The 14,937-nt window shown below is 57.5% G+C and overlaps 1 protein-coding gene across 1 annotated transcript in view; it reads left to right on the forward strand.

Annotated features, from left to right (window-relative positions):
- Window positions 1-289: 289 nt before the first annotated feature.
- CPSF1 (cleavage and polyadenylation specific factor 1) overlaps window positions 290-14,937 on the forward strand; it is a 35,627-nt gene continuing 20,979 nt past the window's right edge. Inside the window, exons 1-8 of the mRNA XM_090040851.1 lie at window positions 290-417; window positions 7,260-7,426; window positions 8,740-8,767; window positions 9,444-9,577; window positions 10,094-10,174; window positions 12,579-12,730; window positions 13,710-13,856; window positions 14,245-14,384. Of these exons, the coding sequence (XP_089896977.1) occupies window positions 7,283-7,426; window positions 8,740-8,767; window positions 9,444-9,577; window positions 10,094-10,174; window positions 12,579-12,730; window positions 13,710-13,856; window positions 14,245-14,384 (826 nt within the window). The 5' untranslated portion in view covers window positions 290-417; window positions 7,260-7,282. The remainder of the gene's footprint in view (window positions 418-7,259; window positions 7,427-8,739; window positions 8,768-9,443; window positions 9,578-10,093; window positions 10,175-12,578; window positions 12,731-13,709; window positions 13,857-14,244; window positions 14,385-14,937) is intronic.

A 14,937-nucleotide genomic window follows, 5' to 3' on the forward strand; every position in this document is an offset into this window, starting at 1 on the left:
GGGCGCAGCACCCCAGTGTCCTGGGAAAGCCCCCCGCCCCGCAGCCCACTTCAGCGTAGCGCCCGGGTCCCGGCGCGGCCACCCAGCCCACGCGGGCGCAGCCCCCCCACTGTCCCGGCCCGGCTGGTTTCCACTCCAGCCCCGCCCCTTGCTCCTCCCCTTCCCAATAGGGGGCGGGACTAGCGCTGGCGGACTCCCCTCCTCTATGATCTCTAGCTGCCCGCGCGACCCGCCCCATCTAGCCAGCACTTCCGGGTCACTGTTCCTCGCTCGGGGGCGTGGCTAGGCCTGGAGGACCGCCTTTCACCACGCGCTCTATGACCCCGGCTTGCGTACCGCCCGCTGCCGCTCTAGCCGGGTACTTCCGGGTGTCGGTGGCGGCCGGTTGGGGACTTCCGGCGGCTGCATGAGGTGGAGGTTGGTGTTCCCAGGAGGGCCTGCCCGCGGCGGGGGGTGCCGGTGCGGGGAGGGGCAGGTTTAGGCAGCTGGGTGGGGGACTGCTGCTGGCAGAGAGAGGGGCAGTTATGGGGAGAGGGGCAAGTCTGGGAGTGGGGGAGGGGCTGGTGTTGGCAGGGGTCTGATCCGGGAGTGCTGAGGTGAAGCGGCCAGTCTCGGGGGCGGCGGTGGCTGGGTGCCCCCTGCCCCTGGGATCTCAGCCGCTCCCACACAGATCTGGCTGACTCCCCTCCTCCCCACCCCCAGCCAGCTGGACCACGGATTGGGCCCCCCGAGCAGCATCCAGCTGGGTCGGGCCCTAATTCTCTCCCTGCCCGGGGGCCATCTGGCCAGGGTGCCCCCTATATGTGGCATCTGGTGCTGTAAGGATTGATGCCCCCATGGACACACTTTGTGCGGGGGGAGGGCAGGGCAGCCCCCACCTCTTGCTTCACTCGCAGAGCAGCCCAAAACCTTGTGGAGCGCCCGATCCTGGTGCTGCTGGAGCAAATGCAGCCAGTGCCTTGCTCGAGCCAGCACTGGTGGTAGCTCCATCGCTGGTGCCCTTCGAAAGCCCCCAGTAGCCCAGACTGGGAGCAGGTGAAAGTTGTTGGCTCTGGAGTCATTACTGCTAATCGCCATCATGTAGGGTCCTGCTACATGTGCAACAGAAGCTGGGTAGAAACCAGTTCTGGAGTTATGTATTTTCAAGATCCCGCTTTGTGGCTGGGTGCCCATTTTTATGTCATAATTATTCTAGTATGGGAAGCAAGCAGGAGGAACTTAGCCTTCTGCTAGCTGACCCCAACCCAGACATAGTGGGGCTCACTGAAACGTGATGGGATCCAACGCATGACAGGGCGGTGAATATCAAGGGCTATGGGCTGTACAGGAGGGACAGGACAGGGAGGAAAGGCTGAGAGCCATGGGACTCTTTAGCCTGGAAAGGCGCAGGCTCAGGGGTGATCTGATGGCCACCTATAAATTTATCAGGGGTGACCACCAGGATCTGGGGGAACGTCTGTTCACCAGAGCGCCCCAAGGGATGACGAGGTCGAACGGTCACAAACTCCTGCAAGACCGTTTCAGGCTGGACATAAGGAAGAATTTCTTTACTGTCCGAGCCCCCGAGGTCTGGAGCAGTCTGCCAGCGGAGGTGGTTCAAGCACCTACATTGAACACCTTCAAGAGTAAATTGGATGCTTATCTTGCTGGGATCCTATGACCCCAGCTGACTTCCTGCCCTTTGGGCAGGGGGCTGGACTCGATGATCTCCCAAGGTCCCTTCCAGCCCTGATGTCTATGAAATCTATGAAAGGCTGGGGCATGGCGCTCTACATTAAGGAGGAATACACATCCTCATCAGGTAGCACAGAGTCAGAGGGGGGGCATGCTGAAGTGCTTTGGGTTAGAGTACAAGGTAGCTGAGGGGAAAGAGACTTAACAGTGGGGGTCTACTACAGACCACCCAACCAAAGGGAAGAGCTAGACCAGGAATTCTTAGGTCAGCTCACGGAGGTCATTAGGTCAAAGGATGTGGTCATCATGGGTGACCTGAACTTTCCAGACATCTGCCAAGTCTGACCGCTCATGTAGGTTCCTAGCCCAAATGTAGGACCCAGGAGGTGCACAGCACCACCAGGGGAGACGCCTTGTTGGACCAGGTGCTGGCCACGGGAAACAACCTGGTGAGGGGGCTGCAGGTGCTCGACCACCTGGTTGACAGTGAGCATCCCCTGCTGGGATTCACCATCCAGCGCAAGGTGGCAAAGGCCAGCAGCAAGGCAGCAGCCCTAGATTTCAGGAGGGCTGACTTCAATGAGCTAAGGAAAATAGTTGGGGAGGCACTGAGATCCCAGAGGGGAGGGGAGCCAGGTGTCCAAGGAGCGTGGTCACTTCTTAAGGAGCCGATCCTCCAAGCTCAAAGGGAGGAAATCCCAAAGCGGATCAAATGCGGCCCCCATGGCTCACCAAAAGCATCCGGGAATGTTTCCTAGCTAAAAGGGAGGCGCACACCCAATGGAAGAGAGGGGCCATCACCAGGGAGGATTATACTGCGGTTGCTCAGGGATGCAGGGGGCAGTCAGGAAGGCCAAGGCGGAGATGGGACTGGGACGAGCTTCCCAGATCAAGGACAACAAGAAGTCCTTTTTTAAATATATAGGGGGCAAAAAGAAGGCACCGGGTAACGTGGGGCCCCTGCAAGACATGCTAGGAAATTTGGTGGTCACACCAGATGACAAAGCTAACCTATTTAATGACTTCTTTGCCTCCATTTTCCTGAGTAGGAACCAGATCAGCACCCCCACTGGGCCCCCCTCAGGCCCCAAGGGAGGCGCACCTAGGCCAAGGGTCAGGAAGGATCTAGTCGGGGAACTTCTGGAGGGACTGGATGTATTTAAATCAGCTGGTCTGGACGATCTCCACCCCAGAGTGCTGAAGGAATTAGCTGAGGTCATTGCGGGACCCCTGACATGGTTGTACGAGCACTCGTGGTGCTCTGGTATGGTGCCAGAGGTCTGGAAGAGGGCCAGTGTGGCTCCTATCTTCAAAAAGGGGAGGAAGGAGGACCCGGGGAACTATCGGCCAGTTACTCTTACCTCAATCCTGGGGAAGCTTTTTGAGAGACTTATTCTGGCACATGTCCACAAGGGGCCCACGGGGGAGATTATGCTTAGGGGCAACTAACATGGGTTCATTCGAGGCAGGTCCTGTCAGACCAACCTGGGGGCCTTCTATGACCAGGTCACCAAATCCTTAGATGCAGGGGTAGCAGTGGCATCGTCTTCCTGGACTTTCGGAATGCCTTTGACACTGGCTCTCACCCCGTTCTCATTAAGAAACTGGGGGACTGTGGTGTTGACACCTACACAATCAATTGGGTCACCAACTGGCTGGAGGGCCGCACCCAAAGAGTGGTGGTGGACGGGTCATTTTCGACCTGGAGGGATGTGGGCAGTGGGGTCCCCCAGGGCTCGGTCCTTGGGCCCTCACTGTTCAAGATCTTCATCAGTGACTTGGATGAGGGGGTAAAAAGCACCCTGTTCAAATTTGCTGATGACACTAAGATGTGGGCATGCTAGAAGGGAGCAATAGGCTACAATCGGACCTAGACAGGTTACAGGGGTGGGCGGATGAGAATAGGATGGGATTCAACACCGTCAAGTGCAAGGTGCTGCATCTGGGGAGGAACAACCAGCACCATATCTACAGGCTGGGGAATTCCCTTCTTGTCAGGGCAGAGGCAGAAAAGCATCTTGGAGTCATCATTGATGCCAAGATGAATATGGGTCAGCAATGTGGGGATGTAGTCAGGAAGGCCAACCGCACCTTGTCATGCACCCACAGATACATTTCAAACAGGTCCAAGTATATACATATACACCTCCGTAAATGCTGACCTCATGAAGGAACACCTTGAGAAGCCGGATACCTTCAAGTCAGCCGGCCTTGACAATCTGCACCCCAGGGTACTCAAGGAGCTGGCGAGCGTCATAACCCAGCCCCTGGCACGGGTCTTTGAAAACTCCTGGCGCTCTGGTGTAGTGCCCGAAGACTGGAAGAAGGCCAATGTGGTGCCGATCTTCAAGAAAGGGAGGAGAGTGGATCCGGCTAACTACAGGCCCATTCGCCTGACTTCTATCCTGGGGAAGATCTTAGAAAAGTTTATTAAGGAGGCCATCCTTGATGGACTGGCCCAGGCTAACATCCTAAGGGATAGCCAGCACGGGTTTGTTGCGGGTAGGTCTTGTTTGACTAATCTCATTTCCTTCTATGACCAGGTGACCTATCACCTGGACAAGGGAGAAGAGATTGATGTCATATATCTTGACTTCAAAAAAGCTTTTGATCTGGTATCCCATGATCACCTCTTGGCCAAACTGCCCAGTTGTGGCTTTGGCTCCACCACGATCCGCTGGCTGGGAAACTGGCTCCGTGGTCAGACCCAGAGGGTTGTGATTGATGGCAGTCACTCATCGTGGTGGCCTGTGACCAATGGGGTCCCTCAAGGCTCTGTCCTTGGACCCATATTATTCAACATCTTCATTAATGATGTGGACGTTGGAGTCAGGAGTGGACTGGCCAAGTTCGCCAATGACACCAAACTTTGGGGCAAAGCATCCACACCAGAAGATAGGCAGGTGATCCAGGCTGACCTGGACAAGCTCAGCAAATGGGCAGACGAACCTGATGGTGTTTAACACCGAAAAATGCAAGGTTCTCCACCGTGGGAGGAAAAACCTGCAGCATCCTTATAGGCTCGGCAGTGCTACGTTGGATAGCACTACAGAAGAAAGAGACTTGGGGGTCAGCATTGACCACAAGATGAACATGAGCCTGCAATGCGATGCTGCGGCTAGTAAAGCGACCAGAACGCTGGCTTGCATCCGTAGATGCTTCTCGAGCAAATCCCGGGACGTCATTCTCCCCTTGTACTCGGCCTTGGTGAGGCCGCAGCTGGAGTACTGCGTCCAGTTTTGGGCTCCACAATTCAAAAAGGATGTGGAGAAGCTTGAGAGAGTCCAGAGGAGAGCCACGCGCATGATCAGAGGTCAGGAAAACAGATCTTACGACGACAGGCTGAGAGCCATGGGACTCTTTAGCCTGGAAAAGCGTAGGCTCAGGGGTGATCTGATGGCCACCTACAAGTTTCTCAGGGGTGACCACCAGGATCTGGGGGAACGTTTGTTCACCAGAGCGCCCCAAGGGATGACGAGGTCGAACGGTCATAAATTCCTGTGAGACCGTTTCAGGCTGGACATAAGGAAGAATTTCTTTACTGTCCGAGCCCCCAAGGTCTGGAACAGTCTGCCAGCGGAGGTGGTTCAGGCACCTACATTGAACACCTTCAAGAGTAAACTGGATGCTTATCTTGCTGGGATCCTATGACCCCAGCTGACTTCCTGCCCTTTGGGCGGGGAGCTGGACTCAATGATCTCCCGAGGTCCCTTCCAGCCCTGATGTCTATGAAATCTATGAAGTAGGTGATCCTCCCCCTCTATACGGCACTGGTCAGGCCGCAGCTGGAGTACTGCATCCAGTTCTGGGCGCCGCACTTCAGGAGGGATGTGGACAACATGGAGAGGGTGCAGAGGAGGCCACTCACATGATCGGGGGCAGCAGGGCAGGCCCTACGGGGAGAGGCGACGGGACCTGAACCTGTTCAGCCTCCACAAGAGAAGGCTGAGGGGGATCTAGTGGCCTGTTACAAACCAGTCAGAGGGGACCAGCAGGCATTGGGGGAGTCCCTGTTCCCCTGAGCACTACCAGGAGTGACTAGAAATAACGGCACAAGCTGGCAGAAAGTAAATTCAGATTAGACATCAGGAGGTGCTACTTGACTGTCCGGGTGGCTAGGATCTGGAACCAACTTCCAAGAGAAGTGGTGCTGGCTCCTACCCTGGGGGTCTTTAAGAGGAGGCTAGATGAACACCTTGCTGGGGTCGTTTGAGCCCAGTACTCTCATGCCATGCCAGGGGGTCGGACTTGATGATCTGCTCAGGTCCCTTCTGACCCTACTAACTAAGAAACTATGAAGCTGTGCATGCGTGGCCGGTCCATATGTACAGTGCAATCACCCGCTAATTGCATAATACATGTAACATAGCAGGGGCCTTCTTCAAGTTTGTAGAGCAAAATCCGTCTCCTTGAGCATCTTGATGCAGCTTTGCTGCTGGTCGTTTGCTCACCGGAGTTAATGCGAGCTCCCAGGAGCTCAGGTTTGTAGCTAGAGCTGAAGACAGTCTGCAGGGCTGTGAAATGCAAGAGAGACGTTACTGAGAGCAGCCATCACTGGGAGGAAGGATAATCGTGTGAGAGCGATTTTGTATCAGTGATGATCCAGACATTATGTGAGAGGCAGGAGTTTTTTCAGATGATGTCTTGGGTTGCACCAGCTGGGTAGTTGGGGTAGTGTCAGGCAAGCTTTCAAATGCAAAATGTTCTTCATCAGGAGGAGCCAGGCCCAGCGTGGTAAAGAACAGTAATGGGGGAGCGAGAGATTCCTAGGGGCAGCAGGCACACAATTAGCAGAAAGAAAGCAGAAGAAAGGACAGCTTGGATAGTGGAACATCAAAAGAGCAGAGGGGCATTAATGCTGGCGGCGTGAAGAGAGATTAGCAGGGATCCAGGAGATGATTATACGCTGTGACTTGGGGTGGGATAGCTGTGTGCACGGGTGCGGGCTGGGGTGCGACTGGCTGGACTGCGGAGAAGGATGAGGGGGTTCACGGTGAACCAGGAGTCAGCAGCTCTGGGTGCAGCACGAGGCTCTTGCTGGGCTGTATGAACAGCTGCGTTACCCAAACGTTAAGGGCAGCCATTCTCCACTCTGTTCAGCCCTGAGGAGGCTTCCCCTGGGGCCTTTTGTTCAGATCTGGGCCCCGTGCTTCAAGAAGGGTGTGGGCAGATTGGAAAGAGTTCAGAGCAGGGCAGCAACGACAATCAAGGGAGACGAGACTGCTGAGGAGGGGCTGGGAGAGTGAGGGGTATTGAGTCTGGAGAAGAGAAGCTTCGGAGGGGACTTAATTACAGCCTTCAGACACCTGGAGGGTGGTGATGGGCTTCTCTTTGTGGCCATTGAGGATGGGACTAGGAGAATGGCTTCAAGCTGCAGCAGGGGAAACTGAGGTGGAGATGAGGAAAGTGCTGACGCTGCAGCTGGTTCAGCTGCCCAGAGACATGGGGGAATCTCTGTCCTTGGGAGCTTTCAAGAGCCACTGGGACAGACACTTGCTGGGCTGGTCAAGTCGGGGACAGTCTTGCCTGGAGCAGGGGTCGGACTGGATGTGACCTGCCAAGGTGACAGCCACATGTCGTTGCAGGGCGTGCATGGGAGCCAGCAGGGATGTATGCGGTGTACAAGCAGGCGCACCCCCCCACAGGGCTGGAGTTCTCCATGTACTGCAACTTCTTCTCCAACACTGAGCGCAACCTGGTGGTCGCCGGGACATCGCAGCTCTACGTCTACAGGCTCAACCATGACTCTGAGGTACCCCCCGCTTGCAGCCATGCCCCAGGTCTAGGGAGGCCTGGCCCTAATCCCATGTCCTGTTTGGGCACCCAGCCCTCTGCTGCAGTTCAGGGCAGGTGACTTTTAGGCAACTTTGAGCACCAAAGGAGCTGAGTCTGCAGGTGAGGGCAGTGGCTCATAACCCCAATGGAGCTGGCTAGCCTGGTGCAGCGCTGTGCTTGCATCGCTGCACTGCTTCTGGTGCTGGAGCCGGCTCGAGGACCTCGGAATGGCTCTGCCTGGCACCGCAGAGATGTGCCCTTAGCTCTGCACACGGCCTGTGCTGAAAAGTGCTGCAGGAACTTGAGCGTCGATAGAAGGCCAGCTATGCCATGCCCTGCAGCAGGAAACCCCCTCATTCTTGGAGGACTCCTGGACCTCTGGGCTCATGGTCCTGCTTCTCCTTTGCGGTCGCCTGACAGTCTGTGCAGGGAAGCTGCTGGGGTCCAGTTCTGCCTTGGTGGCTGCCTGAGGGTGGTTTCCCTGGCTGTGATCACAGGGGGGTGGGGGGTGTAACGCATCTGCCTCCAGCTGGCTGTGGGAAGGGACTCATTGGGAGGAGGAGAGCTGAGTGCTGCAGCTGTGCTCTGAGACCTCCCTTCTGCTGCAGCCAAAAGGCTTTTCTGCTCCAGGGCTGCAGTCCTGGCACTTCAGTCTACCCCTTGAGCGCTGAGCTCTCCCTCTATGGGCATCAGCCCATCAGGGCATTCGTCCCTTTAGCCAGGGTGGTAGCTGCTGCTCTTGCTGAGAAGGAAGGGAAAGAGAATGCAATGTGCCTCTCACCCTCAATGAACCTGGGCAGTGGTGCAAGGCTGCATGGGGGGTGCTTACCTCTCTGAACCTGTGGCTGATGCTTGTGCTCTGACTGACATAATATTTCACAGATGCTGGCATTGTACTTGCATCATGTCTTGTTGTTCCCAAGGGGCTGAGGGCAGGGGCGTTGGCAGAGCCATGGGTCAGACCTGAGGGGCTCAGTAGAGCCGGATGAGGCCATGAGACTTTAGGGCCATGTGGTGGAGGGGCAGGTTGTGACTGAGAAGCCCTGGTGGGGGATAGAGGGAGGCTGCGAGTGGGTGTTGAGGGGTAGAGCGGTGTGAAGGGGGCTGCAAGGCCTTCAGCCAGCCCTGTGCCTGCCCTTCTGTGCTCAAACTAGTCGCTGTCATGCTGGGGATGTTTCACTCCCCACTATTTGCCCCAGGGGAAAGCCGGTTGCCCAGGCTGGGGGGAGCATACCACAGAACTCCCCGTGCTGCCTGCAGGTCCTAATGCAGCTCTTTCTTCTTTTCCAGACCTCAAGTAAAGGTGACAGGAACACAGGTAGGGGAGCAATGAACACGGGGCAGGCTATGCTGCAGCGGCAGGGGGGGAACTGTGGCCACCTGGGTCTCTGCTCCCTGGGGGAGGACGCAGTACCAGAATGGAGTGAGCATGAGCCCTGTGTGTGGATCCCAAGAGTGACAGGAGCACCCCAGCCCAAAGCCCAGGTCCTCATTGTCCTATAGGGTGGAGTCCAGCTGGCTCAGTTTGAGGTGGGGAGGTATCTTAGTTGCAGCCACACTAGAAAGCCAGATGGCCTACAGGCTGGTGCCCCTGATGGAGCCTGATCAGAGCATTTCCTCCCCTTCCCAGCCCTTGAGAGGGCTCTTGGCCCAGGGCAGTTTACTGTTTCCCTGCTCTCCTGCAATCAGGACTCCTGCTACTGCACTTCCCCAGCGGGACTGTGTCGTGCTGAGCTTGGCTATATCCCCTTTCCCTGTGACATGCAGCAGTTCCCAGTGTTCTGCCCAGGGCCTGTCCTCTGCTGGTTCTTGAGCTGGCCCTCTTGGGCAGTCCTGAGCATAGGAAGAGGAGAAAGGCTATTGGCTGGAGCCCGCATATGTCTGGCTTGGCTTGGCCCCAGCTAAAGCAAGCAAGGGAGAGTCTGTGGGGGCACGAAGGGAGTCAACCCCGTGGCTTCCCCCCACTCAGGCCCTCCCCATCTTTGTCTCTGCAGAAGGCAAAGGCCACAAGGAGAAGCTGGAGCTGGTGGCTTCCTTCTCCTTCTTCGGCAATGTCATGTCCATGGCCAGTGTGCAGCTAGCGGGGGCCAAGAGGGATGCCCTGCTGCTCAGCTTCAAGGATGCCAAGGTAACTCCCAGGGGGTGGGGAGGGACCAGCTGTCCTGGTGGGATGCACCACAGCAGGGCTTCTCCCCCAGGCCTTCACTGGGGCTTCAGTATCCTCGAGCTTCCTCAGTTCTGCAGGCTGGGGCGGGGGCTGCAGGGCAGGGGTGAGGAGCAGGCAGTCACGGGGGCGCTGTGTGGGGCAATGTCTCTAGCCTGTCTGTGCCAAGCCAATGCCCCAGCTTGGTGCTAGGAGCCTCTGTGCCATGGGCTGCTGTTGCAGGCACTCTCTTAGGAGCTGCTACTACTAGGCCTGACCTGAGCCTGGGGGCATTTCTTTCTGCCCCTTCCAAGATGGGTACGTCTCACCCAGGGCTGCTGGAGAGATGCTGCCTTTTCCACAGACCCAATCGTGTCCTGGGTTGATTCCAACGGATCTCCGGCAGGACTTTTTGAGTTGACACTGCCCAGCTGAAGGGAGGGAGCTCAGGAGCCCTGGCTGGGGTAGGCAGCACCCCTATAACCTGCCTTCCCCGCACAGCTGTCGGTGGTGGAGTACGACCCTGGCACCCATGACTTGAAGACCCTCTCTCTCCATTACTTTGAGGAGCCGGAGCTGAGGGTAGGTCACAGCTCGGGTACTGATGCCTTCCTGTCCCCCATGCTGCACAGAGGCAGCTAGTAGCAGGTTCCAGGGCACAGCCCTGGTTTTCTGTCCCTGCCCCTTGTGAGATCCGTGCTTCCCGCAACCCAGCAGCCCCTCCCTGCTGCTGCCGGAGGCACAGACTGCAGCAGGGGGAAGGCAGATGGCTGGTTCCAGCTCAGGCTGGTTTCCAGGGTCCCCAGCTGAGATGCTGCCATGGGCAGAGGGAGAAGGAGAAGAGCCTTACCTCTGAGCAGGGCCTCGTCTCTGTGAAAGGAAGGGGTTGAGCTCTGGGACAGTAGCATCCAGAGCTGCCCAATGTTGCCATCCGTGCCCCTTGAGGACCTGCCATATGTGATGGTCCAGCTCCATATACAGGGGCAGGTATCCTGACCTTCTCCCCACCCACACTCTATCATCAGGCCCCAGAGGAGGCTCACCTAGGCCAAGGGTTAGTGAGGAACTAGTTAGGGAACTTCTGGAGGGACTGGATGTATTCAGATCAGCTGGTCCAGACGATCTCCAACCTAGAGTACATAGGGAATTGGCTGAGGTCATTTCAGGACCACTGGCATGGCTTTACGAGCACTTGTGGTGCTCTGGTGTGGTGCCAGAGGACTGGAAAATGGCCAGTGTGGTTCCCATCATCAAAAAGGGGAGGAAGGAGGACCTGGGGAACTATAGGCCAGTTAGTCTTACCTCGATCCTGGGCAAGCTTTTTGAGAAAATTATTCTGGCGCATGTCCACAAGGGGCTGGGGGTGGAGATTATGCTTAGGGGCAACCAACATGGGTTCATTAGCGGCAGGTCCTGTCAGACCAACCTGGTGGCTTTTATGACCAGATCACAAAATCCTCAGATGCAGGGGTAGCAGCGGACATCATCTTCCTGGACTTTTGGAGGCCTTCGACACTGTCTCTCACCCCGTTCTCATTAAGAAACTGGGGGGCTGTGGTGTCGACACCCACACAGTCAATTGGGTCGCCAACTGGCTGGAGGGCCGCAGCCAGAGAGCGGTGGTGGACGGGTCATTTTCGACATGGAGGGATGTGGGCAGTGGGGTCCCCCAGGGCTCGGTCCTGAGGCCTGCACTGTTCAACATCTTCATCAGTGACTTGGACGAGGGGGTAAAAAGAACCTGTTCAAATTTGCTGATGACACTAAGATGTGGGGGGATGTGGGCATGTTAGAAGGGAGGAATAGGCTACATTCAGATCTAGACAGGTTACAGAGGTGGGTGGATAAGAATGGGATGGGATTCAACACTGACAAGTGCAAAGTGCTGCACCTGGGGAGGAACAGCTGGCACCATACCTACAGGTTGGGAAACTCCCTTCTTGTTAGTACAGAGGTGGAAAAGGATCTTGGAGTCATCATCGACTCCAAGATGAATGTGGGCCGGCAGTGTGGGGACACGATCAGGAGGGCCAGCCGTACCTTGTCCTGCATCCACAGATGCGTCTCGAGCAGGGCCAAGTAGGTGATCCTCCCCCTCTATGCGGCACTGGTCAGGCCACAGCTGGAGTACTGCATCCAGTTCTGGGCGCCGCGCTTCAGGAGGGACGTGGACAACATAGAGAGGGTCCAGGGGAAGACCACTTGCATGGTTGGGGGCAGCAGGGCAGGCCCTATGAGGAGAGGCGATGGGACCTGAACCTGTTCAGCCTCCACAAGAGAAGGCTGAGGGGGGATCTAGTGGCCTGTTACAAACTAGTCAGAGTGGCAGGCATTGGGGAAATCCCTGTTCCCCTGAGCATTGCCAGGAGTGACCAGGCATAACGGTCACAAGCTGGGAGAGGGTAGGTTTAGGCTAGATATCAGGAGGCGCTACTTCACAGTCAAGGTGCCTAGGATCTGGAACCAACTTCCAAGAGAAGTGGTGCTGGCTCCTACCCTGGGGGTCTTTAAAAGGAGGCTAAATGTACACCTTGCTAGGGTTGTTTGACCCCAGTACTCTTTCCTGCCATGGCAGGGGGTTGGACTAGATGATCTACTCAGGTCCCTTCCGACTCTAGAAACTATGAAACTATCACAGGCACTAGCGCTCCACTCTGAGGCTGAGCTCCCATCCATGCCCCCTACCTGCCCACATGTGACTCTTGGCACTTCCTTTGGCTAGAGGGGAGCTGACACCTCATCCTGCCAGTCTCTGAAGCAGTGCCCAGCCCTGCTAAGCTATGTGTGTAGAGGGGAGGGGACACAGAAACCCTCCTGCCTCCCAAAGTTCTGCCCAATCTGAGTTGTAGGGCTGCCCCAGGGACTGTGTGTGCATGGGGTGGGCTACCCCTCCTCCTGTGTCACTACCCCCCCAGCCTTCCCCACTGCTGCTGCTGTTGTCATTGACACCCACCCAATGCGCTCCCTCTGCCTCATGTGCCTGCAGGACGGCTTTGTGCAGAACGTGCACATCCCCAAGGTGCGGGTGGACCCGGATGGGCGCTGCGCCGTTATGCTCATCTACGGCACACGCCTGGTGGTGCTGCCCTTTCGGAGGGACACGCTGACCGACGAGCACGAAGGCGTCATGGGAGAGGGGTAAGGCTCCCTCTGCCGGCTCTTTCCCGCAGACAGCCCAGGCCTATTGTGTGTCAGCTCCCTCGGCCGTGCCATGCCCAGCTCCCTGCTGCACCGAGCCTTTGCCCTGAGGATCCTGCTCAACCCCCCCCTCGTGTCCCGGCTGTCTCCAGCCTGGGCCACGTGACTCCACAGTCTGTGGGGTTGAAGCAAGATGACTATCTTAGTGCTCTGGAGACTTGTGCCGCATCAGGGCTCTGTCATGCAGGGCTGTCCTGGTGGGTGGGGAGAACGTGCTGCCGCAGAGATTGCTGACTCTGCTGTGGTGAGGGGGAGCAGTGCTGGCTGCTTTGTTCTGGGGTGTCCAATGCCAGTAAGCCAGAGCTCTCCAGACTGCTGAAGGAAGCAGAGGTGGCTTGTCCTGCAGCAAACCAGGGGCTAGGCACCAACTGTACCCTGAGGTGGGAACAAGGTGGCAGCTGGAGACTGGCAGAGCACATGAGGCATTCCAGTGCTGCCTGCCAGGGCCTCCACCTACCACCCCTTGGTGCTAAAAATGAGAGAGCTTTGCCCACATGCCCTGTGCCTGGAGATGGCCTCCCACTCCCCCCAGGAGAGCTGTGGTGACATGGAGGTACACGGAGTTGAACATGTACCCCCTGACAGGCCACGCTCCCTGCTTAGGTGACGGGTGGGGGGGGCAGGCAGGAGCCTGCCTCTCCAGTCAGTGAGATTGGCTGCGGAGGGGACCCCCCCCGGTCATGGACTGGTCACCGGGTGGGGGGGCACATGTGCCCCCCCTGACTAAAGTGGCACCAGTCACCCATGCTGGAGTGTGGGCCCCAGCTCACAACCCACACGTGTTTCTCCATGTGGTTTTGCAAGGCTGCCTGGCTTGTGGGGAAGGTGCCCAACAGTCAGCTGGGGTGGAGTGGGGGCTAGCTGGGGTCGGTGGTCTGGACCACCCTGTCTGATGTCTCCCCCCTACTGATCACTGCAGCCAGAGGTCGAGCTTCCTGCCCAGCTACATCATCGACGTGCGGGAGCTGGACGAGAAGTTGCTCAATATCATCGACATGCAGTTCCTGTATGGCTACTATGAGCCCACACTGCTCATCCTCTTTGAGCCCAACCAGACCTGGCCAGGGTAGGTCCAGCCAGCAAGTCCCCAGCCCAGCGCCCTCCAGAGCCCCACCTTCCCCGACCTTGGGCACTCACGGCTTTGGTCCCAGCTAGGCCAGGCCTGTAGGGAGCCTTGTGGGGAGGGGTCAGTGCTACAGTGGGGTGTGGTGCAGGCTGGCACATGGTCCTGTGTAGTGATGGGGCAGCTCCCCCAGGAAGAGGGCTTGACTTCTTGGGGGGGCGGTGTTCAGAGCATCTTGGGTGGGCTGGAGTGGAGGGACAGTGCACCAGCCGTAGAACTGGGCCCATAGGAGTGAGGGGAAGCAGGTGGGGTATGGGGTCCTGGTGTCTCTTGTGCGGGGCTCTCCAGGCCAGGCAGGGTGTGAGCCCATGTCCCCTTGCACCCTGTGCAGGCGGGTGGCAGTGCGACAGGACACCTGCAGCATCGTGGCCATCTCGCTCAACATCATGCAGAAGGTGCATCCCGTCATCTGGTCCCTCAGCAACCTGCCCTTTGACTGCACACAGGCCCTGGCTGTGCCCAAGCCCATTGGTGAGTGCCTACTGCCCCTGGCTTGGGGGAACCTTGGGCATGGCTCTTCATCTCTGCCCCCATGTCCCTCCCTGCCCTTGGAGTCTCCTCTCTTGGGGATGGGGGAGGCAGGGTGGGTGTTTGCAGCAGACATAGCAGCAGACACCCTGGCTTGTGCTAAGCATCTTGATAGCTGCCTGGTACCAATGTCTGCTTGTACAGGGTGAGCCAGCCTTCTGCTGTGTGGGGCACCCCACTTAGAACTTGGGTGGGGGGTTGTCATGAAGGGCCTGTGGTTGCAACTGGTGGTGCCCTCTCTGCATGGGGCTCTGTCCTACTGCTTCCCACTCCCTCCCATCAGGCACTGGCTGTCCCTGGAGTCTGCTGGGTAGAGATATAGGTGCTAGGCAGAGAGCTCTGCTCTGGGGGGGTCAGGCTGGGAAGGGTTAAGCCCAGCCCAGCCTACAGGATGGGTTCAGTGACTCTCCTGGCAGGGAGCCAGGGTGTGGGAGGAGGGATCTCTTGCTGACCTGCATGAACCCAACCCAGGCTGGTTCCCTTGATGCTGAGGAGG

This window comes from Crocodylus siamensis, chromosome 3 (genome assembly GCF_052110815.1).
Source record: "Crocodylus siamensis isolate JL-2025a chromosome 3, ASM5211081v1, whole genome shotgun sequence".
In the NCBI taxonomy this organism is placed as follows: Eukaryota; Metazoa; Chordata; order Crocodylia; family Crocodylidae; genus Crocodylus; species Crocodylus siamensis.